This window comes from Castor canadensis, chromosome 2, assembly GCF_047511655.1.
Source record: "Castor canadensis chromosome 2, mCasCan1.hap1v2, whole genome shotgun sequence".
In the NCBI taxonomy this organism is placed as follows: Eukaryota; Metazoa; Chordata; class Mammalia; order Rodentia; family Castoridae; genus Castor; species Castor canadensis.
The window spans coordinates 184,297,234-184,322,178 of NC_133387.1; the positions used below are offsets into that span (position 1 = coordinate 184,297,234).

The window sequence follows — 24,945 nt, forward strand, 5'->3', positions numbered from 1 at the left end:
TTTGAGTGAAATGTTGACATTTATATTGAAATATGCACTAAACAGAATGAATTCTACTAGTCAAGGAAACTTTGCCAAAGCAGAGTCACAAACTCCCCGTAGGGAGGTTCAGTCAGCCAGCAGCAGTGATCCCAGAGGGGAACAACATGGGAAGCCTGGGGCCCTTCTCCAAAAAGCCTCTTTCCAAGAGACCCCTACTTACTGCTCCCACATGCAGCACACATATTCAGGAGCCTGGACACACTCCTCCTTTTCATATATTTTTAGTTTCTTCTTCACTGCAATAAATATAAAATTGGCAATGTTCATACACCACAGCACAGACAGTATTTCAGGCTTTAGCATACAACTGTAAATAATGGCTAGGTTAAAAAAATAAAAATAGAATGTTGGGACTTTTTTTAATGCAAGTTACAACTTTTAAGAAGAGGGCAAGAGCTACTCAAGATTTGATTTGTTAAATTTTTTGTCCGAAGATTCAGGTTTGGGCACATGTCCTAAATAGACAAAAGGTGGCAGCTGGAGCACGTGTCCAGAGCAAGTTACCCATAGCACAGGGGGCACAACCTGCAGTGATCACCCTTTACGGTGCGTCTTCAGCCTGTCACTTTCTAAGGAGGACCACAGACATTTTTATAGTTGCATCACTGGCTGCCATGCAGCAGGAATAGACAGATAAAAGTTATCTGCTAGCTGCCTGGTAAGTTGACCCCTTAATCACAGTAACAAACTAGGCCATATGCCATTTCTCATGGGCAGTGCATTAAATCCATCTTTTAAAGTACAGACTAAGCAGTAAGTTCTGCCACTAAAGCAAACTAGGATGTCAAGAAAGACAAACTGATTCATACTTTTTGCCTAAAGCAATGAAAAGAAATCTGGCAAGAAATGACAGTGGACTCAACAACCTGCACATTAGCAATGGGGCAGAATTTTATTTGAAAGGCTAGTAGTTCAAATACTACTGCTTGAATAGCTCTGGTAGATGTAAAATGTAGTAACATCTGAGGTGTATACACATAAGCAGAGGACTGAAGGCCAGCTCACAAAGGGATTATTTGATCCTCAGTCAAGACAGAAGCTAAAAGCGCATGCTGCAGGAGTTACCTAATGGATTTGTTTGGACCTTACTCCCACTCTCTGACACACACAGAAAGACCTGGATAGAAAACTGTCTTTTTACACACAAAAATTTTGGCTTAATTAAATTTCCTTCCTGCAGTGATACCTCAGCTAAGAAAACAATCTGTCTTGAAAACTCAAAAACCTGGGCTGCTAAAAATAAAAAGGAAATTTTAATATAGTAAACAAGTTTAGTAAATACCATGTGTACTTTCTGTTACTAATGAAAACATGATACATTCAGAAAACTATGTTTTTTGTTTTTGTTTTTTTAAAAAAAGATAAGACAAAACAAATTCCTAGAAAGAGGCTCAACAAGAATAACCCATCCCAAGTCATATCCTCCTCAGTCAGAAGTGGATCTCAGCACAAGTCAGCAAGTCCTCCAACACACAGCCCTACCATTTGCTTAGCAGGGAGAATGTAAAGCACAAACCTCAGTCACTGAGTGTGAGCACTGAGCAGAATCACTACAGAGCACATTTTGATGGGGTACTTCAGCACCCATCCTGGTCCAGTTTGTACACATTCTACAAGCATACTGGACAATAAACAATCTAGCGGTCCATTATTCTTTTAAATAGCAGTTCATGTAGCTCAAGTAAACTATTAAGATTATAAAGAGCTCTCTTGAAAGAAATCCTCAGATGAAGACACATTAATAAGAAACCTTAAAAGTTAAATGAACCTAGTTCTTTTTTACTAAAATGGTAAGAAAAAGGTAGACTGTCTATCCTGAGAGCAGCTTTACTGTTTCACCATGGAAAAAGCCAAACTTTTTAACTGACAGAATTTAAAAACTAAACCAATTTAAAAAATTGGGCTGGGGTGTAGCTCAGTTGTAGAGCACTTACTTAGTATATGCTAAGCCCTGGGTTTGATCCCCAGCACTCAAAACAAAAATAAGAATAATAAAATATACACCTTAAGATACTATAAAACTTGAAATAATGTCAGGCATTATGAAATGGGAAACAACGTTCTAATTTTTTTTTTCCAGAAAAGGAAACTTTAACAGGTTTTACTGGAAAAACAAATCAGAACTCTGAATATGGATAATACTACACAGACTCTACAGCACAGACCACCACACAAGAATGAGTTATACATCAGTAATATCATCATGAGAGTAACTGGCTGGGGACTTATACTTCCAACAAAAGAGGTCCTAGGTAAAAAATGTGTTAAAAGTTTATAATGTAAGAACCAGAAGAAAAAAAAGAGAAAGAGAAATTGCAGGGGGATGAGAGGGAGAAGAGGAAAGGGGAAGGCTGCATGCATGGGCCTATCATAGACATGATATTCAGCAGCATGCAGCATAAAAACAATACCCTCCAAGAGTTCCCCCAAGGAGACAAAACCTGTTTCTCACTGCTACACATGGGAAAGATTAAGAGTGGAACAAATTCACTTTAACTATAGCATCTCCTATATTGGAGAAACAAGCATGTTTAATCTGATGCTATATGTTAAGAAAATACTGAGGGTACATGAGGAAAACAAATTAATAACAAAAGACTAAGTTATGGATTTAAAAACTGGGGGGAGGGGGGAGACATTTGTTTTAAAGCCGAGTAGGTGTGCATTCTGACAATTATTACAAGACATAATCCACAGAAAAAAAAGGCCAAAAAAAGAATGTTCATATTATTTAGTACTTAGGCTTGATGTTGTCCTAGGAAAAGGAGTGATAATTTAATGAACGTGTCATACATACAACTGAAAGTCCCCTTCTGGTTTCAAATAAATTTAAACACTCTTCCTTGGCTAATTTTTCTCCTGTGTTAAACAAACCTATATACAGGACCAGTTTAAATCCTTCCTCCCCTTCAAACACTAGATATGAACATCCGGGAACATTCTACAATGCAAAGTGCCTTAAGAAAGAGGATTCTGTAGTGCCAGTGATATAACTGATCTGAGGAAGCTGGATACTATTAACACTGACAGGAGCCAGTCAGGCAATGGTGGTTTGTTTCTCCTCGGGTGTTTCCTCCAACAACTGCATGATCAGTTCATGGAGGGGTTTGCAGATCTTTGCATATCCCCCTCCTGTGAGATGCAGAAAATCAAACATGTCATGGCAGGAGATGGCACCGTCCGAGTGCACGAAGCCCCCATCTGTATCCAGGAGCTGCACATTGGCAAGCTTCGGCAGGGAAACCTTGAGAAGCTGGTTCACCTTGGCATTCTTTTGTCTCAAGGGGTTGGGCTTCTCACCGCGAGGTAACAGACCCTGGGGCAGAGCAGAGAAGAACATTAAATGAGAACATTCACTTGTTTTTCTCTATTTGTGATTTTAGATATTCCTGGAATACCTGCTCCACTTAGCATTGTTTTAACCTTTGAGATCTCTAACACTGGACTAGATTAGTTTTAACAAAGCTGACCGGTCCTTCTCAGTTTCTTTATGTGTTCCTCCTCCTCCTATCCCCTTCAGGAAACTTACTTTGGCTCAGTACTCTTCCTAATCTAAAACAATGTATCCTAAATTCATTCTTCACTTATATGTTAATGATCTAATATAATTTTCAGATAAATCAGATGCCTGTTCTCCTACTAAAGAGAACTGCCCATTATTATACCCAAGAGCAAGGTTTTATCATTCAAAGGAGAAGTATCTTTATAGATAACCGATCCCATTATAGAAATATTTTCAGATACCCCTAACCTTTTAGTTGGTCGATACCTAGTGATGTCACACATACAAGTTACTGTTATTCAGGCAAAAGTTTTGTCATCAGTTTCTACTACAGGAGAAAGATAAGAGGTAAGAGGTTTTTACTTCATGAAAATAGATTTTCTGTGGGTATTTTACAAAAAAAATTAAAGAGAGCTACAGAGAATTATCTACTACCCTGATCCGCTGCCTTCTATTCTTTTAAGTTCCTCAGATGGTGTTAAGCTTTCCAACAGTGAAGTCAATTCCAAACTCTAGCTTGCAATACCATTAAAAGTATAAGGCTCTGTACCTAACAGTTAACAGAGAAACAGTCCTCAATGTTGACATATCAAAGTCTGAGATATAATGAGCAACCAGGAAAGATGACCAGTGAACAATGTACACTTTGTTCTGATTTTCAGAGAATACCACAGCAATCAAAGTCCTGAATGATTAAGCTACAATAACAGCAACCTATCTACTGGGATTCTCAGGCAAGGATGAGAAAGATAGTTCATGTATTTGCACAGCATTTCCCTTAACGTATTAAGGATCTGCTGTGTGCTTTTTTTCTCCTTTGATTTTTAATGTTAAAAGAAACAAAACAAATTACATTCCTAAACCATTCACCTAACAACTGTCTTATTTCAGTTTTCTTTCAGCCCTTTTCCAACTACATATATGGTTAAGTACTTTTCCTTATATGTCTGGAGACCAATACATTCTTTAAAGATGTCAACCATGTGCTCCTCTTACTCCTATGAGCGTACACTATAACAATATAGTAATTCTCTTTTCACATTGCTGTCACTATCCACTAGACTGTGGGTTCCTTGAGAGGGATTACATCATTCATTTTTATATTCTCAGGACACACGATAGTGCCTTCTACAGTAATCCTCGCCACCTTCTTAACACCATCTCATTAAAAGACATAGTTTCAAAGTGATCTAAGAATACCTACAACTAGTCTTTTACATTGAAAAAGACAGGTATTCATGTGTGAGAGCTTGTTTGGAAGTTCTAGCAGGGGATTGCAGCTACTCATGTACCCTAGATTGAAAAACTGACCTACTATCTGGGCTGGTTGTCCTCTTTGACTAAGTACACAGCTTCAGGAGCACGTGGAGCAAGGAAGGGACAACCGCCTAGCCAACCAGATCAATCAAATACACCCTGACCACCAATGGGGTGAAAGATGTCGCAGCCAGACTGCCCTCACATCTAGTATTCATCTTTGAGACCACAAAGAATTATTGCTTTAATTTTCAAAAAGCTAGTACTTTCTGTTCAAGTTAGTAATTTTTTTTCTTTCTTTTTTTGGCAGGACTGGGGTTTGAACTCAAGGCTTTGCGCTTGCAAAGCAGGGGCTTTACCCCTTGAGCCACGCCTCCAGTCCATTTTGCTCTGGTTTTGTTTTGGTTTGGTTTTTGGTAGTATGGGGTTTGAACTCAGGGCCTCACACTTGCTAAGCAGGCACCCTACCACTTGAACCACTCCACCAGCCTGCTCTGGTTATTTTGGAGGTGGGGTCTTGCAAACTATTTCCCTGAGCTGGTGTCAAACCACTATCCTCCTAATCTCAGCCTCACAAATTACTAGGGTTACAAATATAAACCAATGGCACCAAGTTCAAGTAAGATTTTTGAAGTGTCCCTTTTTCTACTGACGTATGGGGGATTCAGACAATTTAGAGATTCAAATAAATATACCATCTTTAATGAATCAACAGTGGAACAGAACACCACATCTATCAGGCCAACAGCAGTATCATAGACTTCCACCCAAAGATTCCTCTGACAGTGAAGTCTGCACCCACCCAAACACTACTTACCAATACGATGATTTTGGCCTGTGGCTGCCTTGTGTTGATAAGCTGTACAATGGCCTCGATCCCACCTGCCACCTCTTCTGCTGTATTTTCATGGTTGTTTGTTCCTACCCAGACAACAATGACCTACAATGGAGGAAGAAAAAAGAGGGAGAAGTATTTATAAGGACTATTCAGGAACAAAAGAATGTCTAACACCTAAAGGAAAATGTTATTTCAAAAATCAGAGAAAGATGAACTTCTCAGATGGCGTTGGCTGATTTCAACTTGGCAGCTACATTACACACTAATTTATGCTTCATATCATGTATCAGTATAAATTCCAAGTAGATTAATATTAAAGAGGCAAAATTACATCAGAAGGAAACAGGAAAAAATTCTATCACAGAGTTGGAAACTAAGCTCTTAAAATGCAACAAAAAATATGTTTTAGTCTATTCTTAGGAAATGACAATATAGTTTACCTGAAAGAGGCATGAAGTGAAGCAAAGCAACAGTTAATAGTGCTTTAAAGAAGCCATCTTAAACAATTTACGAATTTAATTTGAAGTCCCAAGATTAATGATATCTTTTAAAAAACTAAGTTTCATTTCACCATAGGTTTATTTTTATGTTTTTGGCCATACTGGGGCTTGAACTGGGCAGGGCCTCATGTTCACTAGACAAGCCCCCTACACCCGTACCCCCCTCACCTTAGGTTTAATGTTCTCCAGTTCTCCATTCTTTAGTCTCCATAAAACGTGTCTTGTTGTATCTCCCCCAATTCCAAAATTAAGTGCATGAAGTGGGGAAAAAAGCTCTCGCCATATCTAAAGAGAAAAACTTGACTTAGTTAAGCTAAAAGCAGTGGGAAATGAAGCCCTTCCATTGAAAAGTGTTGTGAGACATCAAGGATGACCATTCTCACTTTCTCTACTGCAACTCCACACTGAAAATGACGTGCCATCCACTTTTTAAAGGGCTTTGAGGATGGCACTATGTCACTCGGTCCTTTTTTTTTTTTTTTCTTTTTCTTTTTTTTGCAGTACTAGGGCTTAAACTCAGGGCCTACACCTTGGAGCCACTCCACCAGCCTTCTTTTGTGATGAGTAGCTAAGATTGCAAGCATGAGCCACAGAGCCCAGCTTTCAGTCTAATGCAGTACTGGGTCTCAGCTCAAGAACTGAGTCAACTCAATCTGATGCCCCAAAGAGATACTAACATTTTAAATTAGGTTGTCAACTCAATAAACCATCCTACCTATTAATTCTACTGTTTAAAAAATAATAGGGAGGAGAAACATGAGATGATGAAATTTAAGATTGCAGAAGCCAAAAAGAAATAAAGCTATCATTTCTTTCAAATTTCCCTTGAAAGAATGTCTAACCTAAAAAGATTTGGAACACCTCACTACAAAACTATATAAAGTAAGACACTGCAAATAACAAGAATCATGACAAGGACAAATATGAATAAACAAGCACAAACAATGGAAGACCACAAATAGAATAAATATAAATAAACAAACATAACATCAAGCTTCTTGAAAGCCAGAGCAAAAAAAAAAGGACATTTAATTACAACTAACACTAACATTTTTCTTTGTTTCATCATACTTGGTAGCACAAAAAAATCCCATCAGGTAGGTCTGATTTTCCTTATATCTGAACTATAGCTTCTCTGTGAGTCATGACAAAGTTTAAAGGGTCAGCTCAGAATGAGCGTTCTTTAGTAATTAAAGGACATACTCTAGTAGCCAAAACCACCCTTACCCTCTCCTCCCCCTTTACCTCGTACTGCTGCATTAACTGTACCATGGAGTCTCCCACGAAGAGTACATCAGGCTCTTTGTCTTTACAGTCGAGGACAAATCTGTTGTGCTGATGTGAAGAAGAAAGAAAACTTAGAGACTGGTATTTTTTTCCTATGATATTTCTTGGCTTAGAAAGAACTGCTTGTCCAACCAGACACTGTTTCTTTTTGGGCGGGGGGTGTGCATGCTTAGCATGTTCGAGGTCCCCACCCATCCCCAGCACCACACGTACATACACGCATACCTAAGGCTTATTCCTCCCTTTCTGTAAATAGAAATGTCTTCTTACTCTGGCATACTAATCATTCTACTATGTTTAAGAAAACCAGAATTCTACTGAAACCAGAATAGAAAAATACATTTCATATGCTTTTGTAAGTTTTCCTCAAACTTTTGTTAGGTCATTTTCCAGGTTTACTATATCTCTTCTCTGTGTGTGTTTGCTAAATCATTTGAAAGTAAGTTGCAGACATGATTTTTTACCCCTTTAAGCATGCATCTAAAAATATTATTCTCTGAAACCCTAAAGTATCACCACACTAAGAAACTGAACAATATCCTATTAACATCTAACATTTAATCTACAATCTTTCCAGGCGCTTTAAGAGTTAAATTGTATCTGTTTTTTGAACTAGGCTTCAATGAAGATCCATGTATTTTGTCTGGTTTTTTTTTTCTTTTTGAGAAAGGTCTCACTAAGTAGTTTAGGCTAACCTTGAATTCACTACATTGCCCAGGGTGGCCGTGAAGTTGCAGTCTCCTGCCTCAGTCTTCCAATTCTGGGATTACTGGCACGGATCACCACACCTAGCTTTTGGATGTTTTCAATGTGGACTTTGTTAACTTTCAAATGTAATATATTAGTAAACCAGAACTCAATCCTTTTTAGTCTAATTCAAGTTTATAAGCAGTGTTTATGACCTAGTGCTGGAATGCTTCTGTTTTTCCTTCTTTTTTATTGTTGTTTTTACATGTAGCACTGGGGAGCATGTGTAGTATGGTCCTGGTGAAATGGGCTCCCCACCCCCATCCTTTGTACGTACAAGGGTTGGAACTCAGGGCTGTGTGCTTGCTAGGCAGGTGCTCTACTGCTTGAGCCATGCCTCCAGTCCTGCTTCTCATAATTTTAAATACCCCTTTAATCATTAAGTTGCCAGGCTGGCTTTGAACTCTTGGTCCTCCTGCTTTGGGCTCCCCAGCAGGGACTACTGGAGCAGCCACAGTACCCAGCTAAAATGCTTTTTAAAATGAACTTTACTGTAATCCTAGCTACACTTGGGAGGTGTAGATAGGAGGATGAAAGTTGAAGGCCAGGGCAGGCAAAAAAGTGAGACCGTATCTCAAAAAACAAGCTTAGTGTGGTAGTATATGCCTGCAATTTCAACTACTCACAAGGCAGAGGTAGGAGGATCTTGGTCCAAGACTGGCAAAAGTGCAAAATCCCATCTAAAAAATAAACTAGAACAAAAAGGTCTGGGAACATTGAATTAATGCATCCACCAACTCATTATTTTATTTTAATTTAGTTTTTCTTCCTAGTGATGGATTTAATAGTAGTCTATTTTTGTCAGTCTCCAATTCACTGTAATGAAAAAATTTACTTGTATTTTTCATATGATAAATATATCAATATGTAACTATTACAAGGTATTTTAAAAATACAACCACAATAGTAATTTTACTCCAAAAAAAATTAACAGTACTTCTTAATCAACAAATAACCAAGCCATGGTTTGGTCCAAATTCAACATCTCAATTTTTATGTTTTTTTTTTTTTTTAATAAAATAAGATATAAAAATTTGTTTCTTAAGTTCCTTCTAATCTACATATTCCTCCTTCCTCTGATACTATCACCCAAATTTAATTACTCATTTATTTTTGTTGTGAGTCAGGGTCTGACTCACCATTTTTCTGCCTCAGCTTTCTAAGTGGAGGTCAAATTCACTTTTTAAAAAGTACAATTATTAGACCTATATCATCTCTGATAAATTTTGCTGATTACATTCTTGTAGTGGTGGCAAAAATGTTCATCTGCCTCATGTATTTCCTGAAAAGTGGTAATTTAGTCTAGATTCTGGATGGATTTTTTTTTCTCTTTTGAGATTGGGGTGGGGGGCAGGGCCTGACCTTAAACTCACAATCCTCCTGCCTCTGCCTTCTAAATGCTAGGATTACAGATGTGTCACTTCCCACTCAGAGTTGGTATTTTGAGAACACAATCGGCACTCCATACTCTTGGGTTCTCTGTCCGAGGATTGGGTTCTCTGTCCGAGGATTCAACCAACCAAGAACAAAAATATTTGAGACAAAATTGTGTCTATGGAATATGTAAAGACTTATTTTGTCTTTAACCTAAATAATACAGTATGACTATTTGCATATAGCATTTACATTGTATTAGATATCAGAAGTAATCTAGAATGATTTAAAGTATATAGGAGAAATTTTATAGGTTATATGCAAATACTACACTATGGTAAGTAAGGAACTTACACCCATGTATTTTAGTACTGGGAAGGGATCCTGAAACCAATCTCCCATGGCTATGAAAGGACACTGTACTTTACAGGTACTACTGAGGATCATCTCAATACTTGCTTTAGTCATGATTGTGTTACATTTTTTCTTTTTAAAAAAAAAAATGTTTGACTTCAACTTTAGGCCTGTAGAAGAGCTACAAAAATGCATTTCCATATGCCATGCATTCTCTCAGCTTCTGCAGTGTTAGTATCCTACATAAATGCAGCACATTTATCAAAACTAATAAATTAACATTGGTAGATACTATCAACTAAACTAGTTTATTCAGCTCCTACCAAGTTTCCCACTTTTTCTGTTCCTGGAATCTGTTCAGGAGACTATGCTGCATTTAATCCTCATAACTCCTTAGTCTCTTCCAACCTAGGACAGTGTTCTGATCTTTCTTGGTTTTTCGCAACCTGGACACTTTTGACACTAGTCATTAAGTGTTTTACAGAACCTCCTTCAATTTGGATCTGGCCAATATTTTCTAGTGATAGACTTAGGTTACAGATTTTTTTTTTTTTCCTTGAACACTACCAGGGAGATGGTATGTCCTTGTTGTTGCAGAGGGTACATGATATCAACCTGACTTATTACTGGTGACTATAGCACTAAGCACCAGGCTCTGAACTTATTTTTCCTTTTCGTATTTTATTTGCTAGAAGCGAGACAATAATCCCAGCCTACACTAAAGGTAAGAGGGAATAAGCACCACCAGCTGGTAAACGGTATGTCAAAAAAAATATGTGGTCCTATGTTAAACCATCAAAGTAATTTTGGGAGAGACACTTTGGGGGAGGCGAACACTATTCAGTTTCTAGTACTCATCAATGGATCTCACCTATGCCTATTATTACTGTGGTAGTCTCAAGATAATTTTTCTTTTCTCTCCTTCTTTCTACATTAATTAAAATCCTTCTGTAAGGAAAACTCAGCCCTTTTCTCTCTCTCTCTGACAGAAAGGATTCATAAACACCATTGGATTAGGAACCATTATCACCATTTATTATGTTGCTCAAATTTTCCTCCTTCACCTTGGTTGCTGTGTTAGATTGGCTCAAAAGGATAATTAATATAATCAATGAGATTATTTGACGGTGTTGAGATTTGAACTCAGGGCCATATGCTTGCTAGATGGGCTCTCTACCACTTAAGCCACTCTCCAGGCTTTTCTTTTTTTCTCTGTGCTGAGTGGTATTTTCAAGGTATGTCTCACAAACCATTTGCCCAGGTTGGCCTTGAACCTCTATCCTCATGATCTCTGCTTCCTGAGTAGCTACAATTACAGGTGTGAGCCACCAGTGCTGGGCTGGGTCTTGCATCAAACTAGTTCTAGCCTCAAACCTATGCCTCTCCTGTAGCTGGGATTACAGATCTCCATCAGCATACCCAGCTTATTTGTTCAGATGGGATTTTTGCTAACTTTTGCCTGGGCTGGCCTGAAATGGTGATCCTTCCAACCTCCACTTCCTTTGTAGCCTTGCAGATATGAACCACTGTGCAGGGATCATGATTTTCTGTTTCTGAAAGTCACACTAAGTTAAAAATGTTCTGTAATACAACTTCCATTTAGCAAAAGATACTACAGAAATTAAATCATTGTATTCTCTCAAAGGGAAGGAAAAAACAGTTCTTCATAGGAGTCTTTTTTCTTTTTAGTGTTGTGTCAATGATCACAAAAATTCCTGGCTTCTCTTCATTATGGACTTGCATGGCTGAATGTTATTTTCTTTCTTTTGTTTTTTTTTTTTGATAGGACTGGGTTTTAACTCAGGGCTTTGCACTTGCAAAGCAGGCACTCTGTCACTTGAGTCACTTTCCAGTCCTTTTTGCTCCAATTATTTTGGAGATGGGGGTCTCAAAAACTATTTGCCTGGGCTGGACTCAAACCCTGATCCTTCTAATCTCAACCTCCCTAATAGCTAGGATTATAGGCATGAGTTACTGGTGCCCAGCTGAAAGTATTTAATACAATTTTTTTTTTTTTTTGAGATAGGGCTGTGCTATGTAGGTCAGACTGGCCTCAAATTCTCAATCCTTCTGTCTTAGTCTCCCGAGTGCTGGGATTATATGTGTGAACCACCATACCTGGCTTTCTTGATGCTGTTTTTTTGTTTTGGAGGTACTGAGAATTGAACTCAGGGCTTCTTGAGCTATGCCCCTAGTCCTTTTGATTTTAGATTGCTTTCAAATTGGGTCTCATGCTTTTACGTCCACCTCCCAAGGATCTGGGATCACAGATGAGCAGCACTACCCCTAGATTGTTCTTTTTTTATATTAGCATATTACTGACATTTACATAAGGGCTTACAATATATCTTAATTAGATTCATCCCCTCCATCGTTCTCCCCTATCTCCTCTCCCCTTCTTAAAACAGTCTCAGCAGGTTTCATTGTTCTATTTTCATATGTAAATACAAAATACTTCCACCATATTCATTTTCCCTCATCCTTTCTTTATGCCCCCCCCCCCCACTGGTATTCACGCCCTCACACACAGTTTGCTTCTGAGATCGGGTCTCACTAACTTTTTTGCCTCAGCTGGCCTTTGAACTACAATCCTCCTATCTCCGCCTCCCGAGTAGCTGGGATCACAGGTGTGCACCACTATGCCCAGTGCTCTTAATACTTTTAAAAGGATATAACTAAACTAGTAACAATAACCAAGCAGCTAATCCATGTGAGAATAATTTAAAAAACATACCACCACTCAAATGAACTGATCAATAATCTTTGCAAAATTATCATCATACAGATTATAATACCTGTTTTTTAGATACTGCCTCTGTTTTTAGAGGTAATATGGTTGTAAACAAATGAAGGTAATATAGTTAATAGTTAAATGATGACAGTTCACTAAAAGGAAGATAAGACTTTCTTTTTCAGTGCTAGGGATCAAATCCAGGGCCTTGTACATGGAAGCTAAGAATGCTGAAAAAGAAAAGTGCTAGAAAAAAATTGGAACACATCAAGACAAAAAGGAAGTAAAACCAGCTTGGAAGAATTCTCACTTGTTAAACCTGGGGCAACTGGCTTCAAAATAATAATAGCAATAAATTATAACTCACTTAGTGGAATAAGAACCCATGTGTCCATATTACAATAAGAAGGGCTCTGGTGGCTCATGTCTATAATTCTAGCTACTCAGAGGCAGAGATCAGAGGATTGGGGTTTGAGGCCAGCCCAGGCAAAAATAGTTCTCAAGAACCTATCCTTCCCCACCCCCACCAAAAAAAAAAAAAAATCCCAAAAAAGGGCTGGTGGAGTGGCTCAAGGTGTAGGTCCTGAGTTCAAACTCCAACACCATGAAAAAAACAAAAACAAAACTTGATTATGGCCAATAGCACCTAACCAAATGATTAAAGTTACTATCAATGAGACAAACCAACACCACTTGTTTTCTACATGGTGCACTAAGGACTCATCACTTCACTGACCTACCTGCCAGAAGTGCAAAATCTGAATCTTGACTATGAGAAGGACAAACCCATATTGAAGGACAGTCTATAAAATAAATGGCCTGCACTCTGCCAAACTGTCAATGCATGAAAAACAAAGGTTCAGAAATGATTCAGATTAAAAGAGAGAGGCAGGACCTCAAAGCATGATGGTGCACGCACTCAGGAGGTAGAGGAAGGGGACTGAGAATTTGAGACCAGCCTGGGCTAAAACAACCTTACTTAAAAAAACAAAATGAAAACCCAACACTGCAAGGACATCATAATCCTGATTATCAAAGGACCTGCCAGATGCCAGTGGCTCCCATCTGTAATCCTAGCAACTTGGGAGGCTGAGATAGGGAGGATTGTGGTTCAAGACCAGCCTGGTCAAATAGTTCGAGATCCCATCTCCAAAGAATAACCAGAGCAAAATGGATGTGGAGGTGTGGCTTTACAAGTGTGAATCTTGAGTTGAAACCCCTGTCTCATAACCCTAAAAACTGAAGAGACTCATCCCATGGTAATATATATTAACATGCGCCTCATTTTACCTGAGACATCCATCTGTCATCTCCTTGAATATCTTCTGCTGCATGTGGAATAGCTGCTGGATTTGAGTCTCCTTGGCTCATTCTACACCTGAGGAAAAATGTCTATGTCATATTTCACTTATTAATAAGAATGTATGTTACCACTCACTTAAATATTACATGTTAGGTTCGAAAAACAACAATTTGTTCCATTATGGGTTTTTCCCAGAAACTAAACTGCGGTTTATTTTCAAGAGAGATGAATTCTAGAACACAACTGCTTAAGTACCAAAAATATAGTATTGCTACACTTCCAGGCAAGTTTGAGTATCATTTAGGAACAGTGCATCACATTTAAAAGGAAATCTGCTCCACTGCTTCTCAGTCTTCTGGCTAAGATGAAGCATAAAACCTCTGTTCCAAGTATCTACTTTATAACCATGATTAGGTTTTCATGATATGTTATGGCACATAACGAATACAGGAGTTAGACACTTATAGTACAAGGAAATCTATGTGACAGCCTTTTACACTGCTAGAGTTACATGCTAAAGAATTACTACAGCAATGATTAGAATCAACTAACTACTAAACATCACACAAATAACCATAGTATAGATTGTGACAAAACGAGTCACAGGCTTTGGAACTAGTTTTTAACAAATGTTTACTATGTATTTCTGTTTTTTAACAGGCCACTAAAAAAATTCTGGTGATTATCAAATATGACATCTGATGAGAGAGAAGGAATAAGTACAATTCAGAAAAATTAGAAATGCTAAAATAGAAAGACAAATGGAAAACAGGAATATTTTCAACCAATTCTGTAGAACACATACTCTAAGCATCAGATTTCAAATGCCAAAGACAACAAAAATGAAAAAACCTATAGTTTTGTGGCCTATGGAAAAGGAGGCCATCCTTTCTATATAAGCAATCTTTTTCTTTTCCTTGCCATCTTCACAGCTTGACTTTCTCTAAAAGACTGACTTAAGCTGGGCACCAATGTCTCATGATTGTAATCCTAGCTATTTGGGAAGCTTGTATCAGGAGGTTAGCTGTTCAAAGCTAGCCCTGGGCAAATACTTCACAAGACCCTATCTCAAAAATATCCAACACAAAAAAGGGCTGACAGAGTGACTCAAGGGGCTTGCCTAGCAAGTGTGAGGCCCTGAGTTCAAACCCCAGTACCACCATCACCAAAAACAAAAAAGCAAAAAACTGAGGTATAGTCATTTTACACATGTACAATAAACAAAACACACCAGAGATTGCCAATGTAGTAGGTCTTACTCCTTTCCCAACACCCTCAGTTCTCTCTTTCCTTCTTGCAGTGCTAGGGATCAAAGCCCGGGCCTTAAGAACACGAACCAAATGCTCTACCACTGAGTTACACCTCTAGCAAAGGGTAGTCGTTTTTCAGAATCCAAAAGTACAGACACAAAAACAGACATGAAGACCACTGGAACAGAACAGAAGACTAGATATGAACCCGCACAGCTACACCCGCCTGACTTTTGACAAAGTTGCTCAAAATATGCAATGGAAAAAAGTCAGCCTTTTCTACAAATGTTGCTGGGAAAATTGGATATCTGCATGCAGAAAACTGAAACAAGATCCATGTCTCTAACCCTGTACAATTATCAATTCAAAGTGGATTAAGGACCTTAATATAAGGTCTGAAACTTTGAAACAACTATAGGAAATAGTAAGAAATACACTGGAACATACAGGCATAGGCAATGACTTCCTAAATAGAACTGTAATGGCTCAGCAAATAAGAGAAAGGACGGACAAATGGGACTGCATTAAACTAAAAAACTTCTGCACAGCAAAAGAACAGTCACTAGACTTAAGAGGCTGCCCACAGAATGGGAGAAAATCTTTGCCAGCTATTCATCTGGTAAGGGACTAATAAACAGAATCTACAGGGAGCTCAAAAAACTAAAATCTCAAAGAATCAACAACCCAGTAAGAAATGGGCACACCACACAACTATAAGCAACTTATCTTTGACAAAGGAGCTAAAAATATACGATGGAGAAATAGCAGCCTCTTCAACAAAAACTGCTGGGAAAACTGGTTAGCAGTCTGCAAAAAACTGAAACTAGATCCATGTATATCACCCTATACCAAGATTAACTCAAAATGGATCAAGGATCTTAATATCAGACCACAAACTCTTAAGTTGATACAGGAAAGAGTAGGAAATACTCTGGAGTTAGTAGGTATAGGTAAGAACTTTCTCAATGAAACCCCAGCAGCACAGCAACTAAGAGATAGCATAGATAAATGGGACCTCATAAAATTAAAAAGCTTCTGTTCATCAAAAGAAATGGTCTCTAAACTGAAGAGAACACCCACAGAGTGGGAGAAAATATTTGCCAACTATACATCAGACAAAGGACTGATAACCAGAATATATAGGGAACTTAAAAAACTAAATTCTCCCAAAACTAATGAACCAATAAAGAAATGGGCACGTGAACTAAACAGAACTTTCTCAAAAGAAGAAATTCAAATGGCCAGAAAACACATGAAAAAATGCTCACCATCTCTAGCAATAAAGGAAATGCAAATTAAAACCACGCTAAGATTCCACCTCACCCCTGTTAGAATAGCCATCATCAGCAACACCACCAACAACAGGTGTTGGCGAGGATGCGGGGAAAAAGGAACCCTCTTACACTGTTGGTGGGAATGTAAACTAGTACAACCACTCTGGAAAAAAAATTGGAGGCTACTTAAAAAGCTAGACATTGATCTACCATATGATCCAGCAATACCACTCTTGGGGATATACCCAAAAGACTGTTACTCCAGAGGCACCTGCACATCCATGTTTATTGCAGCACTATTCACAATAGCCAAGTTATGGAAACAGCCAAGATGCCCTACCACTGACGAATGGATTAAGAAAATGTGGTATCTATACACAATGGAATTTTATGCAGCCATGAAGAAGAACGAAATGTTATCATTCGCTGGTAAATGGATGGAATTGGAGAACATCATTCTGAGTGAGGTTAGCCTGGCTCAAAAAACCAAAAATCGTATGTTCTCCCTCATATGTGGACATTAGATCAAGGGCAAACACAACAAGGGGATTGGACTATGAGCACATGATAAAAGCGAGAGCACACAAGGGAGGGGTGAGGATAGGTAAGACACCTAAAAAACTAGCTAGCATTTGTTGCCCTTAACGCAGAGAAACTAAAGCAGATACCTTAAAGCAACTGAGGCCAATAGGAAAAGGGGAACAGGTACTAGAGAAAAGGTTAGATCAAAAAGAATTAACCTAGAAGGTAACACCCACGCACAGGAAATCAATGTGAGTCAATGCCCTGTATCCTTACCTCAACCAGCAAAAACCCTTGTTCCTTCCTATTATAGCTTATACTCTCTCTACAACAAAATTAGAAATAAGGGCAAAATAGTTTCTGCTGGGTATTGGGGGGGGAGAGGGAGGGGGCGGAGTGGGTGGTAAGGGAGGGGGTGGGGGCAGGGGGGAGAAATGAACCAAGCCTTGTATGCACATATGAATAATAAAAGAAAAATGAAAAAAAAAATAAAATGCACTTATCTTAGGTACAAAAAAAAAAAGAAATGGGCACATGAATTCAATAGGCAATTCTCAAAAGGGGTCCAAATGGCTAATAAATATATGAAGAAGGGCTCAACTTCCCTGGCTATAAAAGAAATGCAAATAAAACTACACTAAGATTTCATCTCACTTGAGTTAGAATGACTATCATCAACCATATGAACAACAAATCTGATATATCCGAAGGAATACAACAGAGACACCTGCACAATGATGCTTACTGCAGCACTGTTCAGAACAGCCAAGCTATAGAAACAACCCAGATGCCCAATTACTGATGAATAGATTAAGAAAATGTGGCATATATATATACACACACACACACACACACAAACACATATATATATAAAAAATGCAGTTTTTTTCAGCCATAAGGAAGAATGAAACCACATGGTTTGAAGGTAAATGGATGCAACTGGAGGACATTATAGTAAGTGAAGCCAGATTCAGAAAGTCAAAGACCGCATGTTTTCTCTCATATGTGGAAGATAAATCCAAAAGATAAGCATATACACAAAAACAAACATTATATACAAACTTATATGTAAAATGTATTTGCAACAGTGGAACTACTCTATGGAACTTGGGGGAGGAGGGAAAGGAAAACAGAATGACAGAGAAGCAACAATATTGAAATAAATACACTGCATCTGTGCAGGTAAAGGATATATATATGTAACGAAAGCTGTTGAATAATGGGAGTGGGAGGGAATGGGTAAGGGAGAGTAATGGAAGGGGTTGAACTGACCAAAGTAAAATATACTCACAGCAGGGATACTTCAATAAACTCCTTTGGATATTGACTTTGCAATCAATGAAAGACAGGACTGTAAAATAGGTACAATATGTACTGATGGGAAGGGGAGGGTGAATGGGGGGATAAAGTGAGGGAATATGGTTGATGGCTTCATATAGATATACGAAATAGAATGATGAAACCTCTTGCAATTGCTTTAAGTGGGACAGGAAGGGGTTTGTGTACAATGTACAATGTAAGGCTATTTGGAATTGCCACAATGAATTCCCTTGTACATCCAATATATCCTAGTAAAAATGGGGCGGGGGTGGGGGGGAATCAAACAAGCAAAAAGGAAAAAAAAAAAATACCCAACACTGGAGTGACACAAATGGTAGAGGTCCTGCCTCACAAGCATGGGCTCCGAGTTTAACCCCCAGTACTGCGAAAAAAATAAATAAGAATGGGCTTGTTTATAAAAACAAGTTCAGCCCTCTCTTACTTTCTAGCCCTTCTTTCTGTTAAGGGATGGTGCAACAAGAAAGCCATGTGCTGGTCCCTCAACCTTGGACTTCCAAGCCTCCACAACTGTTAGAAATAAATTTCTTCCTTTTTATTATTATTTTTTTTTGGATGGACTGGAGTTTGAACTCAGGGCTTCATACTTGCAAAGCAGGTATTCTGCCACTTAAGCCACACCTCCAGTCCAATTTCTTCTCTTCATGAATTAAAAAAAAAAAAAAAAACACAAACGTACCAAGCCCTAAACACAAAAGCATACCTTCTCATGAAAAATGACAAAATGACAGAAGAAAATAATATTAACACTATACAATTAACACTATACAAATTAGCTCTAAATGATATTAGAGCTAAAAGAAATAAGAGGGCTAAGCCCTTATATGACTGAAAATGTAAAATATCATCCACATCTTGGGTATACAAATCTTTAGATCATTTTTGCAACAATCAGAAAATAGTAGGTATCTATGAAAGACTATAAGCTATGTTTTATATATACTACCTTCAGTCTTCACAAAAGTATTACAACATGAAGAAAACAAAGATCAGAGAATATAGGTAATCTGTGTAAGTGACTGAAAAGGATATGACCCCAATAAGGTCACATCTATTTTAGTGATCACAAATCAATTCATGCTGACTCTTAAGGGAACTCAATATACCTAATTCATCCAGATACATTAAACACGGAGCTAGAAATATCAATGTAAAATACAAGAATCAGGAAAAACTACAAGATGAAGTTTGTTTATCTCCAATCAGACTATGCTATTTGTTTAGGGTTTCATTATCTAAGAAAAGCATAGAAAAATTAAAACTGCATAAGCGAAAAAGAAAAATGACTTAAGGGTCAAATATTGCCATATGTAAGTTTTAAAGTTCAGGGGTGTTACATTTGTTTTTTGTTTGTTTGGTACTGGGGTTTGGACTAAGAGCTTCCCACTTGCTAGGCAGGTGTCTACCACTTGGGCCACGCTCCTACCCCTTTTTAAATTTATTTTTCAGATACGGTCTTGCATTTTTGCTCGGGGCTGGCCTGGGTCCACAATCTTCCTACATACATCTCCAGAATAGCTAGATTATGAATACATACCACCACACCGGGCCTGATTTTGCTTTTGTTTTAAACTATTAAAACATTCCATACACCGTTTCTTTAGGTTCAATTCTAGCTTTAAGAAAGAGAGATAAAAGTACAGTGAGATTAAGGAAACTGGGAATAGTGGATAATGGAGTTTGAACCCAGGGCCTTGTAACATGCTAAGCATGTCTTACTTACCACTTAGCTACATCCCTAGCATAGTGAGATAAATTTCTAATAAGCATAAACTAAAATAATCTGTCTGACAAAGTAGGTTTCTCTCACTGGAGATACAGAGATGCCAGGTGAATGCATCATAGGAAAGCATAAAAAGAACTAAAGCATACGAGTACACACGGATCCAGAATACTGGGGTCCAAACACGTGAATATTCCAGAATCTTTTTTTGAAATGCACCCCAATATACAAATATTGTGTATAGATATGAATTATTGTTAATATTTATGTTAAATTATTAGTAAAGTTTACTTTTTCCTCTTTTTAAGTAAGTGTTAAACAAGTCCTTATATTCCAAAGTATCATCTTATGCATCCCAGGCAACGTATGCACTTTTAAAAATCAATGGTCTAAATAAACTTTAACAACTCTTTAGATCTACAATTTAATTGACAGACAAGGACTTCAGAATTTATACTGATCTAAAATAACAGTGTTTATTAAGGGCTTATAATTTACAAAACCCTGTGCTAGAAGCTTTGTTATTTTAATCAAAGGTAAGGAATCTGTTCCATGATAATAGAGCTGGTAAGTAAGGGGAGGTGAAATTTGAAACCAGAGATATACAGGTTGGGTATCCCTTATCTGAAATGTTCAAAACAGTTAAGTGTTTTGGATTTTGGAATATTGCACACACAAAGTGAAATCGTGGGGATCGGATCCAAATCTAAACAAGAAATTCACTTATGCTTCATATGCACCTTGTATCTATATAGCCCAAAGGCAATTTCTTACATTGTTAGCTGGCTTGTGTTCTGACTGTCCCATCACATTAAGTCAGGTGTGGAATTTTCCACTTGTCTCATCACTTTGTTTCTTAAAAAAAAAATTCAGATTTTAGAGCATTTCAGATTTTTGGATTAGGGATGATCAACCTGTTACTGTCTTGCTGTTTTGGGTTCTTTCTCTTTTCTTGTGTGTGTGTGTCTGTGTTGCTAGGGATCAAACCCAGGGCCTCACACATGCTAGGCAAGCACTCTATCTATAAGCTACATCCCTAGCCTTCACCAACTACTGTAAGCAAACGATGATATGTTTTATAAGAAAAACACAATATGCAGAAGTGATAAACTTTAGTTTATCAAGTTGTTTCACTTGCATTTTTTATTATCACTACCTAAATCTAATAGCATTACACTTCCATCTGAATTCTAAATTTCTTCACTAGCAAAATGAAGAAAGTATATGGATGGAGACACTGAGGAACAAAATGTCACTTGTCTAAAACTAAAAGGTAATTATAATTGGGAGAAGACCAAAATATACTTCCAACTTGGTAGTCTTTTTATTCCCTTTAACTATGAATACAAGGTCATCTTCTTCCTCTAGAAGGGCAAAGTATCTGAGTGAAAATTTGTTTCTTTGTGTGGATGTTGTATTATTTTGCTGAACCAAAAACCTTATAATACAAAGTAACTTTCACTGTTTTACTGATGCCTATGGCTTGGTAACATTTTTTAACACCCAGAAAAGAAAAACTGAGCCATTAACTCATGTGATACCTTCTTCATGAACCAGGTTGAAAAGGGTTACATACTGAGAGGATTCAAGTTTTGAAGTTAGATAAAATAAACTGTTGTATTCTTTATAACAAAAAACAAGAATGAATAATCAGGAGCTTTCCAGAGAAGCCTGTAGCAAGCTACAAAAATTTGAGTGACTGGGATTCCTGCCCCAGGTAAAGGACAATTTCATAACATAGCCATCCTTACAATAGTGGAGCAGTAACAAAATTTAAATTAAAAACAGGAAGAGGGCTGGGACTACAGCTCAGTGATAGCAAAGCCCTAGATTCAATCCCCAGTATCACCCAAAAAAAAAAAAAAAAGTACCAACAGAAAGGGATTTGATTTGACTCCCATCTCACCTTACTGATGACTCACAATAATCTCCCCATGCAGCAAGTCATTAGCTTCTGAGATCACAGGCAGCAGGCTCAGTAAGAAAAACCCAGCAGAATGGAGACAAAAGATGGGAAGAAGAAAAGTTTTGTCCATTTTCAAGGACAGACTATATTCCAGAGAAACTTTTTTTTGTTGTGGTACTGGTGTTGGACCTACACTGTGAGCCACTCCATCAGCCCTTTTTTGTGATGGATTTTTTCAAGATAAGAGTTCTCACAAACTATTTGCCCTGGCTGGCTTCAAACCATGATTCTCCTGATCACTGTCTCCTGGAGTAGCTAGGATAACAAGTGTGAGCCACTAACGCCCTGTTCAGAGAAACAATTTAAGTTGTCCATCAAAATGAGTGCTGTGGGAAGAGGAATAAGCAACTTGCACAACTGTCTTGCATTTTCTGTCTTCTCTACTTAACTTGGGACTGTGTCAAAACACCACCAGAATTTCCAGATGCTTATACCAGCATAGTGTAGAAACCAGCTCCAACAAAGAAGTATAAATTCTCAACCTCAACTGGATGTTTTTTCAGTGTGAACCATGAAGCAGATGGAGAATTTTGAACTAAGAATAAAAAGATTTAGTTTCTCCTTTAGGACCTGAGACCTGATTTTGCTTCAGAGAGTTGGTAGGGTTATTCTGAAGAGAAGACGGCCCTCACTCATACTATCCTCAGCCTCAGTGGCTGCTGAGTGGGTCCTCAGGACCCGGCACATCCATAACTATTATCAAATGCCCTAGCCAAGAACTTAATGCACGAATTCTTCCCCTGCTCCCCACAAGAAGGCAATTTTATGTCGGAACAATGTGCCCAGAGGAAGAACCGAAAGACACATGCATGTCCAAGGCAAAGAAAACCCTCAACCTCTGCACCCAATTTAGAGCCGTACAAAAAGAGGTCCTAGCATCCAAGTACTCCTTCCTTTCTCCATGGACAGCTCTACAAAGAGGGCAAAGCTTCAAGGGTTGAATTTTCTTCCTAAATTATGAAAAGCAATGCTGATCTGGGAGCTACGGAAAGCAGGTTGTGAGTCACCCTAAGACGACCCAATCAAACCTGTAGACCACAAATCCCTGACCTAAAATGACGTGGCCCAGAAGGAAAACACACCTAAAAAAAAAAAAAAAAAACCCTAAACACTAAGTCAGGCATAGTGGTACACTTCTGTAATCCCAGCATGTGGGAGGTGAAGGCAGGAGGCTCCTGAGTTTGAGGCCAGCCTGGGGAAATGATGAGTTGATGGCCAGCGAGATCCTGTGTCAAACAAAACACCAAGGAGTGGGGTGCAGTAGACAGAGCGGCAGAGCACTTGCACAAAGCATACACGAGACTCTGGGTTCGATCCTCAGCATCCCCCACACAAAAAACAAACACAAAAAAAATCCCCAAACCCTACCCACTGTCTGGCTTAACTAGCCGGTTGCCCCTAAACAAATCAATGTCTCTGGGGGCTCATCTCTAAAAGGAGATGGACTCCTTCCGAGACATGACACGGATCTGTGGACTGTATTAGAGAAGTTTCTAAAGAGTAGAACTTTTCAACAATAGGGTAAGAGGAGAGGGTACTGGCTTAGAAACGCACACAGGCAGAACCAACGAGCTGCTCTGCGCCGGGATGAGAGGGAAAGGTCAGAGGCTCCCCACCATCACCTTCCCCACCCCCCAGGGATGCTGGGGAAAGGCGACAGCTGCGACCGAGGCCGGAAGCGCGCCTGCAGGAGTGCACGCGCGGCCTTGGAGACTGGGGTGCAGGATGGGCAGCGCGCTGCCGCCCGCCACGGGCTCCACGAGAAAAGACGGGGAGGGGGCGCCGGCCAGCGGCCGAGAAGGTCCACAGGCTCGGGGGTGGGGTGCGGGGAAAGAGGCTCCAGGCTAACCCGCGGCAAAGGCCTGCGCGAGGCCCCCCAAGGGCCGGCGGGGGTGAGCGCGGGGGGAGGGGCTGGCGGGTGGGGGAGGGGAGGTCGCGGGCCTCTCACAATAACACCTCGCAGTCCCTTCCCACTCCCACCCCTATGCCACGAGTACCCCGCCACCCTGGATGCACTCACGCAGGTAGAGGGTCCGTGCGGGCCCCAACAGGCTGCGGCGTCGGCGGGTGGCGCGTCTGTCGCTCGCTCAGTCCCGGCGGCCCCGCTCCGGCGCGTCCCTCCTCCGGCCCCAGCACCAGCAGCAGCAGCAGCGCCTCCACTTCCGGTTCCCCTGCCACTCAGGCAAATGGCTTCCGGAAGTTCCGCCCCCGCCCCGCCCAACCGCAGCTGCTCCCTCTTCACTTTCACTCTCAGTGCGCTCGCGCCCAGGTGTTGTGCCCCGCCCCGCCAGGTCCTCAGCTTTGTTCTCTCTTTTGCCTGTCTTTTGCCGGTGGTCTATGCGACTTGGGTGCCCTTCTTCCCTGCAGCTGCATCCCTGAATCCTGCGTTCCTGTCATCGTGGTGCGATGGATGCCATCCCGAGATGGCATTCGGGACAATGTAGCAGCGTGACCTCACACTTACGCCATTGCCTTCTCATCCAGCCGACCTGGCTTCCTCCTCCGCCCATGGAATAAATCAGATTGCCGAAAGTGGGAAGGAAATAGGGCCCCAAAGTTAATGAATGGGATTTCTGTTATTGGGATGAAGGCACATATTCCGGGTGACCTCCTCTAAAGGTGATACCGTAGAGGGGATGGAGTGGCACCCCAGTTTTTTTCTTAAAGATCCATCCATTTTAGGGGAAGACGTGCAAAGTCAATATTGTAAAGATTATTGCCGGACTCTGGTGGCCCACCCCTGAATCCGAGCTATTTTGGAGTCTGAGATCAGGAGGATTAAGGTTCGAGGCTATCTCAGGCAGATAGTTCTGGAGCCTCCATCTCCAAATTAACCAAAGCAAAATGGAATGGAAGTGTAACTCAAGTGCTAGAGCAAGCTCCAAGCCTTGGCTTCAAACCCCAGTCCCACCAAAAAAAAAAAAAAAAGATTATATG

The 24,945-nt window shown here is 39.5% G+C and overlaps 1 protein-coding gene across 1 annotated transcript; it reads right to left on the reverse strand.

Moving 5' to 3' along the window:
- Nucleotides 1-24,183, reverse strand: Pafah1b2 (platelet activating factor acetylhydrolase 1b catalytic subunit 2). The gene is made up of 6 exons (XM_074066671.1): nt 24,029-24,183; nt 13,923-14,010; nt 7,385-7,474; nt 6,308-6,424; nt 5,619-5,741; nt 1-3,358 (listed from the first exon to the last, which is right to left on the reverse strand). Exons 2-6 carry the CDS (start codon nt 14,001-14,003, stop codon nt 3,080-3,082), a joined length of 690 nt encoding a protein of 229 aa, XP_073922772.1. The 5' UTR covers nt 14,004-14,010; nt 24,029-24,183; the 3' UTR covers nt 1-3,079.
- Nucleotides 24,184-24,945: the final 762 nt, after the last annotated feature.